The sequence below is a fragment of the Papio anubis genome, chromosome 17 (genome assembly GCF_008728515.1).
Source record: "Papio anubis isolate 15944 chromosome 17, Panubis1.0, whole genome shotgun sequence".
NCBI classification, from domain to species: Eukaryota; Metazoa; Chordata; class Mammalia; order Primates; family Cercopithecidae; genus Papio; species Papio anubis.
In genome coordinates, this window is record NC_044992.1 from 49,694,495 (window position 1) to 49,716,228 (window position 21,734).

Here is a 21,734-nt window from a genome sequence, read left to right on the forward strand (position 1 = left end):
CCCTTCTATGGGACAATTCTAGAGCTTTGCCACAAAATGTGCTAATTATTTTGTGAAACTGGATAGTGTTATTCATAGATTAGTAAGAAAGTACTGTTGGGGCAAATTTGTGCCAGACTTGGAAACTGCGTATGTGATCAGTAGACTTTTATATGATGTACCTTGTCCTTCTTCTTACTCTGCAGAAAGGAATTCAGTGTTTCCTGGTAGTGGTTGCGCTACTGTGTGTACCTTGGATGCTGCTGTTTAAACCACTGGTCCTTCGCCGTCAGTATCTGAGGCGAAAGCATTTGGTAGGTGTATTTTTATTGCTAAAAGTTACTAGACTTTTCTTTTGTTCAAGATAATTATGCACAAATCTGTATATCTGTATACTCTTTTTTTTTTTTTTTATACGGAGTCTCACTCTGTCGCCCAGGCTGGGGTGCATTGGTACGATCTCGGCTCACTGCAACCTCCACCTCCCAGGTTCAAGCAATTCTCTTGCCTCAGCCTCCTGTGTAGCTGGGATTATAGGTGTACGCCACCACACCTGGCTAATTTTTGTATTTTTAGCAGAGACAGGGTTTCACTATGTTAGCCAGGCTGGTTTCGAACTCCTGACCTCGTGATCCGCCCACCTCAGCCTCCCAAAGTGCTGGGATTACAGGTGTGAGCCACTGTGCCCAGCCACAAATCTGTATACTCTTACAACGCATTTGTGGCCAGGTGCGGTGCCTCACGGCTGTGATCCCAGCACTTTTAGCACTTTGGGAGGCCAAGGTAGGTAGATCACTTGAGGTCAGGAGCTCGAGACCAGCCTGGCCAACATGGTGAAACACTGTCTTTACTAAAAATACAAAAATTAGCCAGGCGTGCTGGTGCAAGCCTGTAGTCCCAGCTACTTGGGAGGCTGAGGTGGAAGGATCACTTGAACCTGGGAGGCGGAGGTTGCAGTCAGCCGAGATTGTGCCACTGTATTCCAGCATGGGGACAGAGTGAGACTCTGTCTCAAAAACAAAAAAAACCAACCAAACAAAACGCATTTATGTTATGTCCCAGCACGAGCACTGGGCCTGCCAGGTCAGAGAAACGTTTCTGCTGCTCAAGACATCTGGATTCAGCTTTGAGTAGCTGGGGTAGAGAAAAGTCACAAATTTTTACCTTTTCTGGTCATGCTTTGCTCACGCTGCACTCAGGAAAATGTAGGCCTGTGCCTGTCTAGATGTAGCATCAACCAAAGCCAAGCAAGGCTGCAAGAGCTGCAGACGGGTGAACTCACTCATGTGGTTTGCCTGAGCAACCACAGGACTGACATTGAGACATTTTCCTTTCAAATGAGACTGTGATACTTTCACTGACCAAAACATCTGGGAAAAAGGTTTGGTTTAAAGCACGTTGATTTTTTTTCTTTTTAAAAAAGCAGCATATGTATATATGTTTACTTAATGTCTGTGTGTATATGAATTCTACACACACACACACACACACACACAGTTAAATTTGCTAGATGTTCAGTATCATGCGTAATTTCTGGGTATCCAATAGCACTTTCTTTACACTGCCTGAGAAAACCCAAACGATCTTGTTGCATGACTCTTAAACGGCTGTTAGATGATGACTCCTGTTGGAGAGCAGCTGAGTTACAAGACCCTCCTTCTCCCTTTTCTGACCATCTTCATCCTTCCATGTACCCTCCATTCGTCTCCCCCTTCACTCCCTCCCTCTTTTGTTTTCTCTCCCCTTCCTCTTTTCTTCCATTCACTATCAGGAAGGGCAACCTGTGGAGGCCCCAGTCAGCCCAAACCCGAGCCAACAGGGACTAGAGGCAGCAGCGGCTGCAACAGTGAGTGAATGAAAACCAACAAACCATCACATTTCATTTAAAGAGGTGGCAAACAGTGCAGCAGAATTCTTTTTAATTAAATTGAGAGCATGGGACATGTGTGCTCTTGGGAAATATGTCCTTGTTATTCACTGAGATGATAACAGAAGTTCCACCTCTTAGGGATAGATTCTGGCATCATCTTTAGTATTGGTCTACTAAGTTTCTATTCAAATATGTAAGTACAGGCATGTCCATAGTAACAAAGTGGCTGTTGTACCCTCACTGAGTCCCATCATCTTAATCCAAGATGGCAGCTCTTGGACTCACCCACTTTCATGTCTGTATTTTGTGACCATGTATTGGATGATTTTTCAGCATGGAAGCAAGAATATCTCTGATTCTTGAATTGATTTCCCTGCACTTTAGAGTTCTACTTTAGAGTGATGCTTGGACATTTGATCTTTTTTAGTAGTAACTTAACTTCTTTTTTAAAAGTGAAAGTTTATACATGTTTAGTGTTTTGTGAGAGACTCAGAAGACCTCACATGTCCTCAACTGTTCCAGTGAGACCTCCACTCTCCGATGTGTTGTGTTTACTGTCATCTGGTGTCATAACCAAAGTGATCTGTCTTGATCCTTTCCTCTTCTGATACTAATTCAAGATTCAGTAACAGCACTTTGAATATTTGTCCTCAAAAACATCTTTTAACCTAAGTCTTACAATGCACAAATATATTAGCCCAATATATTCTAAGTTATGAATGAATCTATAAGATTGTAAAAGTCTCACCAGTAGTGATTACCCATTACTTCTATGTGCTAGAAGTATATACTTCTTTAAATAAAATGAAAGATTTAGATGGATAACCATTTCCTTCATTAAGTATTTCTGATTATTTTAAACTTGGAAAACTTCTTATGGTCATCCTTCTGGAACTAGTCTAAAAGGGCTGACATTTTGGGTCAGAAAAAATTTTAATCTTGCTGCTTAAAATATATTTTCAAGTAGGGACTTCCCTGTGAGAAATTTTAAAAACCTTTAGAACACATACTACCTATTGTCGATGTCCTTAACACATACTCTTCTTTCTGCTGGTCTTAGCATATATAAGATATGCTTCTGACAAGATCTTAATGCATTTAAGTCTGGCAACCTCTTCTGTGACAAATTCTAAGTTAAAAGTCCCCTGTCTGGAAACCAGCACATTCACAGGGTCTTCTTACCCCACTGGTTCTTTAGCCAAACATCTGTTCCTAGAGAGCAGCCTGAAGGCATCAGGATGATCATTCTACAAGAAAGCCTCTGGATTTTTTGACCCCAGAGGGCTGAGGAGATGAACAGTGATCTGATTTTGTTCTGTGCTTTGTCCCCTTGGTTGTCTGTGAGTGATATATCACAGTTTAATTTTTCTTTCCTTTTTTCTGCTGACATGTGTCTTTCATCCCCCTTCCTGTAACTCTCATTCCTGTGTTCTGAAGAGATCCTTGTTAGTGTCTGGCTGGGAAATTTAACCTGTCTGCCCCTCAGTTTATTTGCTAGTTGGAGAAAGCTTCAGAAATGGCTTTCTACTTTGGGAGCCTTGGACCTTGAAGCCTTCCTCCTGTATCCTATAACCCAGCCTGGGATATGCAGGAGTCCCCTCCGGTGCCCTTTGTTGCATTTTCAGTCCACCTTCTGAGGGTTGCCAGGTGGAATATGTGCATGATCTGGAGGTATCCAGGCTCTGGTGGCCCACAAGTCTGACTGCACTTCAGAGTCATCTGGTAGACTCTGAATTTGTTTCTTAGGGTATTAAAACAAATAAGTGGAAGAAGAAATAAAAGTGGCCCATAATTTCATGGTCCTGACAATCCCCTACTGACATAAAAAAATAAAGGAATATGTGCACTTGGCTAGAGAATGCCTATAGTGCTAAGAAGAAAACCACCTGCCCCCACTGTAGTCCTCCTCTTCAAGGGGCATTGTCAACAGGTGGGGGCCTTGCCTCTGACAGATACCTGCCTGTCTTCTATTGATAGGTGTGTGTGTGCTCTATGCATGTAGAGAAAGACACATGAGGAATTGTGTTTTAAACTGTGGCACTCTTCTGCCTCTCGATTTATTACGTTTTTTAAAAGTTAGTGTATCTTGAAGATTGTTTCATAGTGATAATCACTTTTTTTTTTTTTCTGAGATGAAGTCTCGCTCTGTCACTCAGGCTGGAGTGCAATGGCGCAATCTCACCTCACTGCAACCTCCACCTCCTGGGTTCAAGCAGTTCTCCTGCCTCAGCTTCCTGAGTAGCTAGGATTACAGGCATGCACCACCACGCCTGGCTAATTTTTGTTTTGTTTTGTTTTGTTTTGAGGTAGAGTCCTGCCCTGTTGCCCGCGCTAAGAGTGCAGTGGCACAATCTCGACTCACTGCAACCTCTGCCACCCCGGTTCAAGCAATTCTCCTGCCTCAACTTCCCGAGTAGCTGGGATTACAGGCACCTGCCACCTCACCTGGCCAATTTTTGTATTTTTAGTAGAGACGGGTTTCACCATGTTGGCCAGGCTGGTCTTGAACTCCTGACCTCGTGATCCACCTGCCTCAGCCTCCCAAAGTGCTGGGATTACAGGCGTGAGCCTCCGCGCCTGGCCTAATTTTTGAATTTTTAGTAGAGACGGGGTTTCACCATGTTGGCCAGGCTGGTCTCGATCTCCTGACCTTGTGATCTGCCCACCGCGGCCTCCCAAAGTGCTGGGATTACAGGTGTGAGCCACCGTGCCTGGCTGACTATCGCTCTTTTTTATGGTTGCCTAGCTTTCCATAGGATATTCCACTGGATATGCCGAAGTCCTCTCTTTGATGGATGTGTTGGTTGCTCCCAATTCTTTGCTATTACAAACAGCAATGCAGGGAACATCCTTGTCCATGTGTCTTTTTTTTGTTTGTTTGAGACACAGTCTCGCTCTGTTGCCCAAGATGGAGTGCAGTGGCGCGATCTCAGCTCACTGCAACCACCACCTCCTGGGTTTCCGCGACTCTCCTGCCTCAGCCTGCAGAGTAGCTGGGATTACAGACCCCTACCTGCACGCCCAACTAATTTTTGTATTTTTAGTAGAGACGATGTTTCGCCGTGTTGGCCAGGCTGGTCATGAACTTTTGACCTCAGGTTATCTGCCTGACTCAGCCTCTCAAAATGCTAGGATTACAGGCATGAGCCACCACGCCCAGCCCCTTGTCCATATACCTTGCCAAAGTTTTGCAAGCCTAGATGTTCCAGCAGTGGGATTGCTGAATCTCAAAGGGTTCATGCATTTAAAATTTTGATAAACCCTTCACAATGATTATACAATTTGTACTTGGGAACATATTTTGTAAATACAGATTTATTCGGCCCCACCCCAGAACTACTAAATTTACAATTTCTGGGAGTAGTATTTGAGAATTTCTATTTAAAATGCAGCTTTTGGGGTGATTCTAACGCAGCTAGTTCTCTGACCAGCATGTTAAGGACCACTGCTAGAGTAGGAGGGAGGATTTGTGCAAACACTTAGGTCTGAGCTGGGCATTAAACTGTGACAAGAGCTGTGGCAAGACATGCACACCGGGAGGTAGAGCTGAGGATGAGGAGCACAGGGCAGCTGCGCAGGCCGCCTGCACACTGCTTGTGCTGCTGCCTGAAGGCCAGGTTGCTGGAGAGCCGCCCTTGAGCTCTTGCCTTGTTTGGCCCTCTGGACAGAAACTATATGAAGTGAATCTGGGGCTGTTGTTTAAATTCCTTTTCATGCTGTGGCAGGTTAGCACTAATTGGGATCTGTGAGACTTAACTCATTTCTGCCTGGTTTTTGTTCCCAAAGAGTCTTTTTTGCTTTGGGTTTGGAAAAACTCAAGTTTTTTCAAATCAAGTTGACTTTAAAATTGTACTTTTGGAGACCCTACCAAAGACTGTGCCTGTGAATTCAGAAGAAGCAAATGCCCCGTCAGCGTCTGCCCGCGTGCCTGTGGAAGAATTATTTTTTTTTTTTTTTTTTTTTTGAGACGGAGTCCCGCTCTGTCGCCCAGACTGGAGTGCAGTGGCCGGATGTCAGCTCACTGCAAGCTCCGCCTCCCGGGTTTACGCTATTCTCCTGCCTCAGCCTCCCGAGTAGCTGGGACTACAGGCGCCAGCCACCTCGCCCGGCTAGTTTTTTGTATTTTTTTAGTAGAGACGGGGTTTCACCGTGTTAGCCAGGATGGTCTCGATCTCCTGACCTCGTGATCCGCCCGTCTCGGCCTCCCAAAGTGCTGGGATTACAGGCTTGAGCCACCGCGCCCGGCCGGAAGAATTATTTTAACATTCCAGAGCCCTCCGCTGAAGAAAAGGAGCCCCCTCCTCATCTTTTTAAGCTCAGCACTCTCTAGCCACAAGTGAATATACATTAAGCTTTTTTTTCCTTCTCTGACCTTGGAAGTTCTTTGTTCCTGGGCAGAGACATGGTACATTTCTGGAGGAGGTTGCTGGAATTCTTGGGCTCCTGTTAAAAGCTTATCAGACTAGTGTACAATCACCATGTCATTTGGCCCCTCTTCCTCTTAGAAAGTCTAATTGTTAGTGCCAGAAAAGCTTGGGCCCTTGCAGGCTTTACAGATAGAGCTGTACTTGTAATGAGAATCTGTTCCTATTAAGGTTTTCATTCAAGCAGGATTCTCAATTAGCGTTGACCCAGGTGAGGCTGGTGCCTCTTGGCATAGTAGACAGAACTGCATATTTCCTCTGAAGAAGGGTAAGGTGATAACTGTAGGTTGGTCTGGGGCTGGGGAAGGTGGTGGTTGGGGTGGAACAGTTGTTTGATTTTACTTAGCTGTTCAGTCAGTGGGTTTTGTTTTTGTTGTTAGACTATATGCTTTTCTGAGGTTTGTGTTACTAACCATCGCCCTTCCCACCTCACAGAATGTCATGTTAAAGCCCAGGCAAATTCTACTCTTTCTGTTCATCTGTGTAGGGAACTCTCAACTTTGGTGGGATCAGGGTGGGCAACGGACCGACAGAGGAGGATGCTGAGATTATTCAGCATGACCAGCTCTCCACCCACTCAGAGGACGCAGATGAGGTAAGATCCCGTGGTGTGGGCTTCCTCTCCTTCCACCTCGGGTCAGCCCTAGTCTTGTGTACCCTAAGAGGCCTCACTCCAGTCTTCTCCTTGAAAAATAAAAATACTAATTAATACTCAGCCTGCCTTCTGGACCTCTTAGGGCACCACAGCTTTTTCCAGTGGACCCTGCCCTAAGCTCCAGCTGTTGCCCCCAGAGCCTGCAGCAGTTTTGTTCCTGTCTTGAATTCCAGATTTTGCCTGCAGTGCTCTGCACGCAGGTCTCCATTACTGACTGCTCTCTCGCCTGAGGCAGAGCAGGCCTCAGCATCCCAACTCTTACGACCTGAAACACAGGTCACTAAGCACAGCTTCTTCATCCATTGACCCTTCCAAGGATCATTCCATTTGCATTACTCACCAGCTATAATCACTGGTACTTTTGAAGTCCTATACCACTGATGTGTTCTTGCTGCAGATATTTTGTTTGAGCCTTTTTGGTGTCATTTGCCTACTTTTTACAGGGAGAGAGAGAATTAGGCCAAACTAGACTTTTCCTTAAGATAGCACCTCCAAGCCCACTCTCCTTGCCTGACCCCTTGTAGCACAAAGCCTCTGAACTGAACTATTAAATCTCATCTGCTCATTATGTTCTTTTTAAATCAAATAAAATAGGAGTTGAGGACCCAAGTTGGACTTTTCAGTCTGTCTGACCACTTTCACTATATATGCTTTTTTAAAAAAGAAATCACAAGGCCTGGGGATGCCTTTAAAAAGTACCTATCTTAATGCTCTAAATTCCTGCTGATTTCGCTTTGTGTGTATGCTGAGGAGGCCTGCCTCCAACGTGCTAGCCCATTTAACATGAACAATCCTCCCCAAGAAGCATTCAGTAGCCTTGTGCTCCTAACTTGTGACCTTGTGTGTGGCGTGGCTCCCCACTAAGTGTAAATTTGTGTTTTCAAGCCTACCGAGGACGAAGTGGTAAGATGAAAGTTGGCGTTGCCTTCGTGTTTATCTGGGCTTCTCTCTTCCCATCCTTGTAATCACTCTGCTGACCCTGCCACACCCTGGGGCCACACACATGACTCCTGTGCATCCTGCATTTCACTGGCCATTTCTAACCAGTTCGTGAACCTGTGTTCTAAAAAGCTCATCTCCATTAACTGCATCTCATTCGGTCACCTCTGTCTTTGTTTCATTGACTTTGCTGATCTAATGCCTCAGAGAATGGCTTTGAAAGGAGCTACAAGTAATGTCTGCACTGGCATTCTTGAAGTGACTCCTCTTGGGGGTTAAGTCCCATTGGCCTCTGCCTTCCTCTCCTGTGATGTTGTGGTTGTTCTACTCCCAGCCACTGGAAGTAGCCGTTTCCTCCCTGCTCCTCCAAGTGCTTGTGAGCAAAGCTTACCCTTCCCCCCTGTCTGAGCCAGCCTCTTCCTGCTGCCCTCCTCAGCTTGATGATGCTTCAACTTAGAAGTGGTGGACCCTTCTCGGGGTCAGCTCTACCTCCATGTGACCCAGGTGAGAGGGAGACAGCGTTCAAAAGGAGGCTTTGCCTTCCAGATGCATCCCAAAGGAAATAATCCATCTGGGTGAAAGGAGTTAATACTATATCAGCCACACAGAGAGAATAACAAAGAGTAACAGAGACTGGAAAGCAAGTTGACTAACTGTTCAGGCCATATCTCGAGTAGAAGGCCCTCTGGCTCAGCAGTAATTTACTTAGCAACGTACACTCTTTAAATTGGGTTTTTAAAAGGCCTTGCTGCACTGTTTGCATCTTCCCCCAGCACTTCTCTCTAAAATGCCTAGACCCACAAACTGTACCCTTCCCTTCCTGACTCTCTGGTCCTCTCTAGGAGGGCAGTGGGATGGGAATGGGAAAGCCTTTGCTGTTCTATGTAAACACAGGCAGGGCCTGGTCTTCCTGAAGCCTAGAGAGGCTCCTTTGCTGGCATCAAAGAGTGTCTATATTCCTGGACTGCTCATCTGTGCAGTCCCTGGCTGAGCTACCTGGCAGGGATGGGTGGGGTGTGCTCCATGTTAGTGAGGAGCCCAACCCTTTCCCAGGCTCACTGCCTCCAACAACACTGCTTTTTAAATGTCTTCCTAGCCATGCACCCACATTGTCGGAATGATCTGACCAGCTATTGTGCACCAGTGTTCTCATTTGTAGCCATATCCCAGGAGGCTGGACATCCAACAAGATAGACTCTAATTCAGCCCCCAATCCCTGGCCACCCAGCTCACTCAGGGATTCAGCTACCCTTGGCTACCCAAGTAGTCTAAACATTTTATTTTTATCAGGCACATACACAGTCTGGTTCTCTATAGCCAAATTTAGATACCCATGACATTTATCTAATGATTTCAAACAAAACAGATTCCTAAAAAAAAAGTTCAGCCTACTTCTGGAACTTCCCCATTTTGCTTGGCTGTGAAAATGTATTTGTCCCATGCAGGCCCTTGCTCCAGCCCAGTGGAAGCATTAGTACCTCTCCCTAGTGGGGACTCAGTCCAGCTGCACACCAGAGCCAGGCCACTTGGTTGTCTGGGAAATCTTCAAAGGCCGTGACCACTCAGCAAGGGTCAGTGGCACCTCTCCCCACTGTCTCCTCACCAGGTGCATTCATCCCACCCATCCATGCATTCACTCACTCTCCATGCGTCCAGCACTATGTATAGTGCTACAGAAACAGAGAAGAACATAGTGCTTGCCTTCAAAGACCTCCCAAAGTGGGGAGACAGTCTGGATGACAGGTGCTGTGATAGAAGTGTGCCCCAGATGCTATGGGAGCACAGAAAGAGGGCAGCTGATGAACACTGGGGTGAGGGTGGAAAAGGAGACCCTGGAAGGACTCCCTAAGGAAGTTATCTTACTCTGGTCAAGCAGGAGGCCCTGTAGAGGAGCGATGCAGACCACCAGCATATGCAGCTTCACAGGCAAAAGACCTGCAGGCCCATCACATGTTGGGGACTAGCAAGTATTCAGCTTGGCTGGAGCAGAGGCAGGGGCGGGGAACTGGGGACAGGTGAGACTGGAGGTTGGCAGAAACCAGCCATAGTAGTTTTTGCCTCATTTGGACAACAAGGAGCCATCCAAGAGACGGTGGTGAAGCTGGTGGTGACATAGCCATGGTGCATTGAGGAAATACCCCCAGTGACCATGTTGTAGGGTATATTGGGTTGGGGAGGGGCAAGGTCAGGAGGCATGGACACATCATTTGATGTCATTCAGGACAGAACAGAAAGCCTGAAGTGAAGTAAGGTGTTTGTAGGACGAGTTGGAAAGGAAGGAACCAATATGAGATATTAAAGAAGTGAAAGCTATAGGTCCCAAGGCCAGGCGCGGTGGCTCACGCCTGTAATCCCAGCTACTTGGGAGGCTGAGGGAGGAGAATCACTTGATTCTCCTGGGAGGCAGAGGTTGCAGTGAGCTGAGATCATGCCACTGCACTCCTGTTTCAAAAAAGGAAAAAAAAAAAAAACCTCGATAGAGACTAAAAAGAACTGTCCGGAGAGGTAGGAGGAAAACCAAGGGGAGGCAGGTATTTCAAGAAGGAGGAAGAGGCCATAGTGACAGACACTGCAAGAGCATGGACAAGGACACAGAACGTCTGTTAGCTTTAACAACTGGGCCGGGTGCGGTAGCTCACGCCTGTAGTCCCAGCACTTTGGGAGGCCAAGGTGGGTGGATCACCTGAGGTCGGGAGTTCAAGACCAGCCTGGCTGACATGGTGAAACCCCATCTCTACTAAAAGTACAAAAATCAGCCAGGTGTGGTGGTGTGCGCCTATAATCTCAGCTACTAAGGAGGCTGAGGCAGGAGAATTGCTTGAACCCGGGAGGCAGAGGTTGCAATGAGCTGAGATCACGCCACTGCACTCCAGCCTGGGTGAACAGTGAAACTCTATCTCAAAAAAAAAAAAAAAAAGATGTAACAACTGGGAGGTCAGGGTGACCTTGCTAAGTAGAGGCATTTTGTGGAGGAGTGAAAGTGGAAGCCAGGGTGCAGTAGGGTGACGACTGGCTGGGCAGAGAGGAAGCTGAGGCAGAGGATGTGGACATTGACTCTGCAGCGATTCATGGTCGGTCATGGCTGATTGATACTGGGTGTGTGCTGAGCGGCAGACTCATAAGTGCTAGGCTGGATTTCTCACCCAGTCCTTGCCTCTCCTCAGAATGCCTGCAGGAAGCTGGGAATGAAGGAGAGAAGGCAAGGGTAAGGCCTGGAAGCGAGGCTTCTCTCCCGTCCTGCACTTTTTTCAGTGGGAGAAACTTGAGGTGGAATGAAAACACGGAAGGGTTGGCTGTAAGGGAGCCCAGTGGTCACTGCCCCCCTGGCCCATAGGAGTAGAGATCAGCACTCCTGGGAGCCATGGACTTCTTCCTTTCGATGCAGGCCCTGTGGCAGCAACCAGCAGTGGTAGGAAAGAGCTCTTAACCACGGTGTTATGATTTAGGAAACTCAGGGAACTAGGATTACCCTAGTTTTCAGGGTAAGTAAGGACACTTGAAGAGCCTGTTCTGGAAGAAAAGCCCAGAAATAGACTAGGTGTCGATAGAGGTGAGGGAAAAGCAGACGTTTGCCCAGAGATGGCATGGTGGAGTCAGCCCCCTCCACACTGGCTGCACCCCTGTGGCCTGGGCTGTTGTGGCTTTACCAGCCGAGCCACTTTCTCCCATCCCCATGTTCTCAGTGATTTCCCAAGGCATTTCTGGTGTCCTTTGGGAGTGGAATCACGTGGGTTTTTAAAGGAACTGCTGCGAAAAATAGACCCTGATCTGAAGGCAGGGGCCGATGGGGAGGCCACTGAGCCCTCAGAAGTGTCTGAAAGCTCAGAGGATTGTGGTCTGGGCTCTGTGGGGGAAGCCCCGTAAGGGAGTGCCTCCTGGTCTTTGGTCAGCCTGACAGAGTGAGAGGCCCAGGGAAAGTACCTGGGACTTCCAGAATATACCAAATTCAAAAGCCCATGTTCACCCCTGACTGTGCTTGGAGCAATCCTGAAAGTGCACTCCCAAGAGCTTGTTCCAGCCCATTCCTTTATTCTGGAAATAATTCTTGGTATTGAAAGGAAAACTGGGACAAAGGGAGCTTGAGGAAAATGAAAACAAACAAACTGGAGATGTGCTGTTTGGCCTTAACCCATGTGGAAATTCGTACACTCCGTTAGGATTTCCCTGTACATGGTGGTGAAATCATGTAGGGAAAAAAAAATCACCATGTAATCTCTTTAGACGTCACAAAAGAAAAAGAAGGTTATCTTGCTCCCTAAAGGCTGTAAAAAGAATAAGTAAAGTGGCTGTAGAGGCCTAGTCTTCTCAGGACAGTGTCCAGATTGAGAGCCCATCTCCTGAAGCACAGTCTGGGGAAAATCCCTTCCTGCCCTCCTGCAGGTCCTTAGGGTCCCAGACTCAGACAGTCACTTTCCCAACAGTGTCTCAACTCAGCACACGCTCCCCTCTTGAGCACAGAGCCCCAGAGGGAGAAAAACAAATGTGTCGAGAAGAATCTTACTAAGATGTAGTTAATGAAAATGTAGTGTATTGAGGGGAATGGAGGTGTCCCAGGTGAGGGCTAAGCCAGGCAGGATTTTTGGGGAAGGCATTGCCGAAATCACCACCTGAGTTCACCACTGGGTGCTTCTGGCCGCTCCAGAGTTGAGGTGCCAACCATGGGAAGTGCAGTCCCCTGCCCTGGCCCAGGTTCAAAGCGCCAGGTAGCCACAACTCAGAATGCCTGCACATTCCCCTCCTAGCCTTATGTTTTCTCTCTGGTTTCCTCTCACGACAGTTTGACTTTGGGGACACCATGGTCCACCAGGCCATCCATACCATCGAGTACTGCCTGGGCTGCATCTCCAACACTGCCTCCTACTTGCGGCTCTGGGCCCTCAGCCTTGCTCATGCGCGTGAGTACCCCTCTCCGGGCTCCGGAACTCTAGTTTCCCCCTCTGTGGTCGTACTCTCAGTTGGGGAGCTTAAGTAGAATGGAAATTACATGAAGGTTCTGGAATTATTCAGGTTCCTGAACGCAAGGAGAATGAGTACAGACAGGAGGCTCGGCACTTTTGCCAGGTTAGCTCTGCATGGCGGTCCCACTAAGGCAGTGGGAAGCCAGGGTCCAGGGAACCCTAGTGGGGAAATGGCAGAGCAAAATTCGTGCCTACAGCTGCCTCTTGCCAAACTGCACTGGATTTTGTGTCTCCCATTCCCCAGAGCTGTCTGAGGTGCTTTGGACCATGGTGATCCACATCGGCCTGAGCGTGAAGAGCCTGGCAGGAGGTTTGGCGCTGTTCTTCATCTTCGCTGCCTTTGCCACCCTGACCGTGGCCATCCTCCTGATCATGGAGGGCCTCTCAGCCTTTCTCCATGCACTGCGCTTACACTGGTGAGGGGCAGTGGGGCAGGGCGGGCGTGGGGGTGGATGTGTCCTTAGCTGCGGTGAGAGGGCAGCTTTTCTCCCAACACAGCCCTGCAGCTCTGTGCAGGAAACATGAGCTGGCCCTGCACTAGCTTTACCTCAGGACACCCCAGCACCAGCTTTGCCACTGAGTTTCAGACAGAAAAGCACAACTCAGCCTTCCCTAGACTCTAGGGAGAGGTCCCTGGTGAGTGGTGTCAGGTCCCGCTCCCTGCCTTTAGCTGTCCCCAGTGCTCCTGATTTTGGCTTAGAGGGGCTGCTGGGGTCGTAGGGTTTCTGGTTTTCTCTCTGGTGTGTAACTCTTCTGTCTTCAGAACAGTGGAAGCAGCTCTGGATTGGATGCTAAGTGCAGGAAAGGCTAGAGCACACTGCACCCCAGCTTTGCCCTCGTTGTTCTGTCATTGTGCCAGGGGTCTTTGAGTTGGACCCTTGGCAGCTCCATTGTGGGCTGGGGGGATTCCTGGCTCTATAGGGTGAAGGTTGGTACACTCACGAAGCTTCTTCAGAAGGGCAGGTTTGGGGTGGTTCTGTTTGTTTTCTTTAATGGACTCCTAATGGCTCTGTGTGGAGAAAGCATGAGTTCAGCCTCTGGGACTGGGAGAGCGGGGGTGTAGTCTGGGCTGTGACCACCTCAAACCAGGGTTGCCAGATTTAGCACATAAAAACACAGTGTGGCCGGGTGTGGTGGGTCACGCCTGTAATCCCAGCACTTTGGGAGGCTAAGGCAGGTGAATCACTTGCCTCAGGAGGTGATTCGAGGTCAGGAATTCGAGACCAGCCTGGCCAACATGGTGAAACCCCGTCTCTACTAAAAATGCAAAAATTAACCAGGTGTGGTAGCACATGCCTGTAATCCCAACTACTTGGGAGGCTGAGGCAGGAGAATTGCTTAAACCCAGGAGGTGGAGGTTGCAGTGAGCCAAGATTCTGCCACTGCATTCCAGCCTGGGCAACAAAGCAAGACTCTGTCTCAAAAAATTAAAAAAAAAAAAAATACAGTGTGTATTTCACATAAACAAATAATTTTTTCAGTATGAGTATTTCCCAAATGTGCATGGGACATGCTTATACTAAAAACTGGGACAGTCTGTATTTTCTGTGGCTGTTCCACCTCAGACTCCACTTCTTTGGGTCTCTATTTCCTCCTTTATGTTGTGATTCTCTTTTTTGGGGTCTCCAAACCCCAGTGTCTCTGGAAGTTCTGGCCCCTCTCCCCAGAGAAGCACTCACACACTCCTCCTGTTTTACGAGCATAGGGGTCTGACTCACTGGTGTGCCTTGGAGGCCCCTGGATGGGATGCTCTGTGTTCATGAGCCCAAGGCCAGAAGAAGACTATGAATGTTCTCTTTGTTCTCCAAACCTGAAGAAAATCCAGCATCTGAACCTGAGAAACTCCTTCCCCACTCCCCTTTATCTTTGATTTTCTCATGGCTGGGTGACCGCGAGCCTCCTCAAAGATTCAGCTGTGGGTTTTTCTGAATGACGGGCGGAGGGTGAGGCATGGAAGGGCAAGACGTGGCTGGGGTGCACTCTTCTTCAGAAACCCTGCTGTGTCAGTAGACGTAGCTTCCTCTGGCCTGGCTCTCTTCTGTCTGGCCTCCCTCCTCCCCACCCAGCTCATCTGGCTGGCCCCCGTATTCTCAGCTTATCAGCCGACCCCCCTCCCCCAAGCACACTTCCTCAGCCCTCCTCGGTGCACGAGAAACCTCTGAGGATTCACTTTTTCTTGCCCCTTGGTCTCCTTCCTTTTCTTTTCACTCCTGTCCCTTGAGCCCTGGGTTTGAGGGAACAGTGACCACCTCACCTTGATTCCAGCCCACGTGGGTAGCCAGTCATCTCCTCCCTGGGCAGGGCGGGAGCCGGGCACTGCTGCAGAGCAAGGTCGCCTGGGCCTGAGCCTGGTTTTGTTGCCAGAGGATTGCTTCCTCCTCAGGCTCACCTGTGGCCTCCCCGTGTCTTCCCATGTCCCCCTGAACTGAAGTGATGAGTGACAGGACAGCAGGCTTCTGAATCGGGCGACCTGGGTTGGAATTCCAGCTCTGTCACAGTAGGGAGGGGACCTGAGCAGAACATTCACTACCAAGGTTACTGTGAGCAAGTAGGAAGGAATGCACACACCAGGTGCTGCCACAGCAAAAAGCAGGTGCTCCAGGATGGGTCGCGGCTGCTCTGCTTAAAAGTGGGATGCCCTTGCTGGGTACCGTGGCTCACACCTGTAATCCCAGCATTTGGGGAGGCTAAGGTAGGCGGATCACCTGAGATCAGGAGTTCGAGACCAGCCTGGCCAACATGGCGAAACCCCATCTCTACTAAAAATGCTGGGCGTGGTGGTGGGTGCCTGTAATCCCAGCTACTTGGGAGGCTGAGGCAGGAGAATTGCTTGAACCCAGGAGATGGAGGTTGCAGTGAGCCGAGATTGCACCACTGCACTCCAGTCTGGGCGACAGACCAAGACTCCGTCTCAAAAAAAAAAAAAAAGTGGGATGCCCTGGAGAGAGGGTGTCTGCCTGGGGTCCCCCATAAAGAAACTGCTTTTAACCTGTCCAGAATGAGAGGAGACCCCACAGGAGGCAGAGGAATACCATCAGAATGCCCTCAGGTGCTGTTTGCAAGGAACAGCCTCCCCGTATATGTCGTATGTATTTTGGCAATAGGAGTATTGGGTAGGAGAGGAATAAACAGTGCAAACCTCCTTTGTGCAGCTTCCAGAATCTCGTCTTTGGAGGGCTGTCCCTGCGACATGAGTGAGGCGCCTCCCCCACCACTAAAACAGGAGTGAATGAAGTTGGTGGTTGTGCGCCCCCTCCTGGCAAAATGCAGCTGTGCGTCCAGGATGCCTGGATCTTCCCTGTGGCCCAGGACTGCAGGAGGCGTTCTGAGCTGTGGCCCTCTTACCAGGGTGGAGCCAGGTGGAGTCTCTGGGGCTGCTGAACCAGCTGTAGGGATGGTGCTGCTATTCTTCCTGGCATCCAGCCTAGGCATCTTCATATTTCCCACTTTGTCCCTGCTGTTTCCTGATTCAAGGGCTGCCCCATTATACAAGCTCTGGGTCTCTTCAGTGGGGACAATGAGAAAAACATTTGATTCGATAACATATAAACCACTAGTGTGAGATTCATGCAGCGTCATAGGAAGGGGGGTGATGTGTTTGAAAACCGTGAGCAGGTTAAGGTATTAAGCAACTAATTCTGTCTCCCAAGTTTTCTCTCTCTTTTCCTCCCTCCTGCCACATGAAGGGTGCTTGGCTTCTTACCTACTGTAATTAGACGTCTTTTCTTCTTCAGAGAAGGCATGAGACAGGGATTTGATTGTAGTTATCACTGTAAACATCAAACTGATTTGTATGCAGAACTGTTGCCCCAGGGCCTACCTTCCAAGGAACCTGGTTTCTCCTTACCTAGCGAATTCCACATACACATAGATGTACACAGATTGGGTGGCGATTAAAGGGACAGAATCAGGGACCAACTCCTTGATAGGAATGCAGTGTTGCCACGGCATGACAGCATGGAGCAGTTGAGGGAATGGCTGCCCAGGAGAACTCAGAACTCTTAAAATGTAGTTCCACGCCGGCCTCATTGCCCTGATATTCGGGCTATCAGACGGATGTGTGTTCTAGGCCCTGAACTGCACAGAGAGTGGCAGAATGGGCTAGATAAACAGGTCAGCCCAGAATTGTATTTCCACACTGCCTGCCCTCAGTCACAACCTCCACCAGGAAAGGGAAGTGGCCCCAAGACTCCTTCCTCCTTCACCCACTCGAGGAAACAAGAGTTCCTGTTACGTGGCAGGAATGATGTCTTTTGGTCCCAGTTAATCCCTCTGAGTCACCCGGTGGCCTTTGCCAAGTGCTGGAGCTGGAAGAGATGATAGAGACACTCATCTGGTTTCCTGAGGCTCTCCTCACAGCTGTTGAATTCTAGAGGTGCATTTCAGTGGCTTGGGGCATGGCGAGACCTTGGAGTCTCCCTGAGCAGAGCAGTGGAGAGGCCCAAAAAGAAGGAAGAACCTAGGATGGCAGATGGGGCCCTCCTTGCCCCAGGGAACTTCATGTTTGTACTTTCTCAAGAAGCACACCTTTCCCCAGTTCAACAGGAGAGGGTGGGGAGACTGGCAGGGAAATTGCTTTCCAGCTTTGTGTTTGGTGGTTGGGGTGAGGGTGGCCGGGGAAGGAGGTAAAATCAGGCTGACCTCAAGATAGACCCGAGATGTCCCAGTTCTGGCCACTCTAAGTCTCTAAAGCAGCAGCTGGTGGGAGGGGCAGTATTGGGCAGTATGTCGGAGAGGCCACCTGTCTGCTCACACAGTACAATTGATGTGCCCCTCCCAGGCATATATCCCTCTTCCTCCTCGCTGGGCCCCATGGGTAGATAAGGTGACTGGAGGGGTGCCAAGAAAAGGGTGGTGCCCCCACAGGCATCTGAAAACAAAGCTGCTGCTGCATTTGACCAGTTTGGAGATTAGAATGGTTTTGTGATTAGCCAGGCAGGGGGTGGGGTCAGAGTTCTGGACATCTCACTGGATTTGGGGGTCAGCATACCCTACCAAGGCTGACATTCACTCCTAGGTAATGGCCTGGGACCCTCAGGTGACTTGTGCACTCTCTGGCTATGTATTGTTGAATGAAAAGGGGACATACAAATCTCTTTTCAGCTGTTCTGAAATAACCCTTGCCACATGGGAACACAGTCTATTCAGTATGAAGAATTCAAACCTAACACAAGTGGGTGAGAAGCAGGAACCTACCGCTAGGCCCCACTGCATTCTCTCAGAGGTGGTCTCAGTAACTGGAACTTGGAGAAGTAGTTTTGGTGTGGTGTTGGGACATGGGTGAATCCAGGGCCTGGTTTGGAATTGCTCTGGCAGGAACCCTGAGCTAACGTCAGTTGGAAGCTCTGTGTCCTCCCCCTCCTGAGTCCTGTTTTTCCTGGAAAACCTTGACCCACCCCTGTGGAATGTGGGGATGTGTGGGAGAAAGCCGACTGCTTTTACTCCCACTCAGAAAATTCTGTTGTGTCTTCTCCAAGGGGGTGTTCCTCAGCCTGCACCCCAGTGAAGGGCCTCTGAGGAGCTCCCAATGCCACTGGCAAACTGTCTGTAACCTTTGGTCCCCAGCCACCTCCCAGCCCCTGTTCTCTTAATTCCTGCTTCTTGGCTTGGAGGGAGGAAGCTGTTTGTAAAGACTGAGTTAGGGAACTCGAGGGTTCCTGAAGCTTTAAAGCGCCTCAAAGCCCTCACCCTGCACATGACCTGTCACCTGGAGCCTGCCACAGCCCCACCCCTGCCTGTTCTTACAGGGGCTCCAGTGCCTCCAGGGTCACACAGCACCATGTGGAAACTATTCCTCAAGGCAGTTCTCCTTGGCCTTTTTATTCTCTGAATCATGCATTTTTCTGCCCTTATTTGGTGTGGTTTGGTTGCTGGGCAGCTGTCCAGGGTGAGTTTGTAGGAGGAAGCACAGCCAAGCAGCCCAGCTCTGCTTATGGGACAGTCTTCCTCCCGCCCTCCCTGAGAGTGCAAGAGCCCCACAGAGACTATCAGGCATGGCTGTTGAACTGCTGGGAAGGGAGCTCAGGCTTTTTTTTTACTCCCCAAGAGAAGAATTCTTTCTGAGATGTTTTTGTGGTTGGAGAATATTTTTGCCATTGCTTTGAGAAGACTTCCCCTCCTAACTCCCCCTCTTTCCTGGGAATTTCCTTCCTTAAATGGAAAGCCTTCAACATTCACTCCAAGCTCACCCTTCTAGCTCCCCGCAGGAAAAATAACAAGCAAACAGAGGTGCTTGCCCAGGGTCCCTGGAGGGGGCTTCCCTTAGAGGTGGGCTGTGTGATCCCCTGCCAGGAGGGGGCATTGGGGGCCACTCCTTCATTAACGATGTTAGGCTCAAGCTAACTGAACTTTTTTTGCACATGCCTCTGTACAGAGAGCTGTGCATAAACACACACTGCTCGGCAGGACAAAGCAAGACTGGGAACTGAGGGCACGTCCCTTCCTCTGTACGTCAAACTCTTGCTGAGGCGAGTCCCAGGCCTTAAAAGTGGGATCTCTGCACTCTGGACTTTCTCCAGCTCCCCTGGGGAAGGGAGGCTTGGGGCGAGGTGGGCACGGGGCATCTTTCTGGCCCAACTGTGAAGTCCCAAAAAGTTTCACAAAGTTTCTATTGAATGATAGCGTTCTTCTCTTTCTCCAGGGTTGAGTTCCAGAATAAATTCTACAGCGGGACCGGTTTCAAGTTCCTACCCTTCTCCTTCGAGCATATTCGGGAAGGGAAGTTTGAAGAGTGAGCCCCTGTGAGGGCCATGTGCCCCATGCTGCCCTCCCCACCTCTCTCCACAGTGATCAGCTGTGCTTCTCTGCCTGTGGTTGTGATCTGTGGGCACCAGCGCATTCGTGGCACCCGTCTGTGAGTCATTTAGCTAGAATAGTCCTCCCTGGGCCTCCCATCACCCTAGCTTTGTGTGTAGTGTAGTGATTTTCTCGTGGTCACTCATACCCACTGGGCACCAACCTTGCCTTCTTAGCTTCCCTCCATCCAGACAGCCCTTCCCGCCTCCTGGTGGTGAGCCAGTCTGCATTCCCACGCCATCCCAAAGTCCTTTCATCTTCCCCGTGCATTGTAGATGGAAGGAGCACCCATGACATTCATATCTAGACTTTGAGTTCCCTGCATCCGCCACTGTAGTTTCTAGCAGGAGTAGTGGGGGGAAGCAATACAGCTTCTCCCCTAGAAGGGGACGCTGGTAACATGTCCCACTCTTGGGTTAGCAGGGGTGGGTCCAGGAAGGTGATATTTGCGTCCTTTGCCCACCCCCCTCTCGTGCTTGTTAATCAGGCATTCAGCTGGACCCAACTAGGCCATCATGAGTGGCTTCTCCCTGTCACCCCCAGGGGTCATAGGATATCTATCTCCCTGACCCCACCCTGCGCTCCCCGCCTCCTCTCTCCCTGTTCTTGTCCTGCACTACATAGCACAGCTGGGAGTGCTTGGAACAGAGGCCTTGGCTGCTCTGCAGTGCACAGGGCTTCCCTCCCCCGGGGTTGGCTTCTTCTCAGGCCTTGCATGGGCCCTGCCCACAAGCGCACCCTCAGGCCAAGGGTGCAGACTGATGCTCTTCCCTGGTGGAGACCCTGAGATCTTCCCCACCCGCAATCATGATGGCTTCAGTGTGGGACTGAGGTCTTCTTGGTTCTGCCTGCAGCCTGCCTAGCTCTGCCCCCCAGTGCCCACTCCTCACCACACTGGCCCCAGGTCTCAGGAGGGGTGTCCTGGGCAGGGAAGGTCAGTGTCACTGATGGTTTGCTGTTTGGAAGCCACTGGCAGGGCTGCCGTGCATGTGGCTGTGAGGGCTGCACAGCCCTGCCAAGGGGCTTCCTCCCCGTCACCCCAAACCTTGTAATCATGTGCTGGTGTGGCAGCCCCAGCTAAGTTAATCCCCACTGCTTTCAGTGGTAGAAAGAATTCCCTGAGTGGGCCAGGCTGGTGTCCTCCTCCCACCCTTGCTTTTCTGAGTGAGCTGCCTGGAGCCCTCATCCCCTCTCTCAGGCTGGGCTGGCCCTGGGCGGGGCCACTGTGTGCTTGTCCACTGTGACCTGACCCGACCTTGTGCAGCCCCCTGCCCTGGTGTCCCGGGTTTTTGTGATGATCTTTGCTCTGTTTCCAGTGGGGTTTGAAGCATAGTTCAGGGAACCCTGCCCAAGGCCCTCCTGTTGAGACATTCCTATGTTGAATAAAGTATGTTTGACTCCCCCAGAGAAGCTGCCTGTCACTGTGCCCACAGCCCCTGTGTCGCTCCAGGCTCAGCCGTCTTGAGCCCCTTTGGACCCCCAACCTTTGCCTCCCTCCTCCAGCGTTGCTGCTTTTCCTTGTGTCAAAGGCCACAGCTGCAGTAGGCCTGGCTGGGCAGTTGGTTTGGGAAATTCTCACCTTGTTCCAAGTTTCCCAGGCACCTTCCCACTCACAGGATCCAAGTCAGCTCTGCAGATACTACCTATGGGAGGAGGGGACTGGGCAGCCTATCTTCATCTCCCCTTCACTCATTGCACATCCAGACAGCATGGGGGCAGAGGGGCACTGGGTATCTCCCCACCTGTCTCTCCCTGTTCTCCAAGTGTGCCCTCCAGGGCCCAGTGGCCTGGCTATTTTGAGCCCTGACACCCCTGGCCTTAGTGTAAGTGGAGGCTCCACACAGATTCCTCAGGGCAGCTGGGGAATGTGAGGCGCTGGGATTGGCAGGCGGCAGGACGGAGAGCAGGCAGACCGTCCAGGGCGGCGGGCTGGGCAGGAGGCCCCCTCCCCACTGCCTAGTGAGGCACTGCATTCTCGGTGCCCTCCCTCTTCGCTCCTCCCTCCAGGGGCCTCCAGGGCAGGGGCTGCCCAGGAATGTGACCTGGGCAGGCTGACCAGCACTGCCCCCAGACAGGTGAAAGGGCTGCAACCCCCTACAACCCCCTGTTCGTTC

General features: G+C 50.1%; 1 protein-coding gene across 7 annotated transcripts in view; it reads left to right on the forward strand.

Annotated features, from left to right (window-relative positions):
* Positions 1-21,027, forward strand: part of ATP6V0A1 (ATPase H+ transporting V0 subunit a1) — a 63,054-nt gene extending 42,027 nt beyond the window's left edge. For 2 of the 7 annotated variants that reach the window (XM_003913078.2, XM_003913076.4), the window contains exons 17-22: positions 186-293; positions 6,761-6,868; positions 7,814-7,831; positions 12,645-12,762; positions 13,070-13,241; positions 19,466-21,027. In XM_003913078.2, coding sequence (XP_003913127.1) covers positions 186-293; positions 6,761-6,868; positions 7,814-7,831; positions 12,645-12,762; positions 13,070-13,241; positions 19,466-19,559 — 618 coding nt within the window. In that variant the 3' untranslated portion in view covers positions 19,560-21,027. Of the gene's footprint in view, positions 1-185; positions 294-1,750; positions 3,993-6,760; positions 6,869-7,813; positions 7,832-12,644; positions 12,763-13,069; positions 13,242-19,465 lie in introns of those variants that run through there. The other 5 variants (XM_003913077.4, XM_003913075.4, XM_017950756.1 and 2 more) reach the window with 4 other exon arrangements.
* The last annotated feature ends 707 nt before the right edge of the window (positions 21,028-21,734 follow it).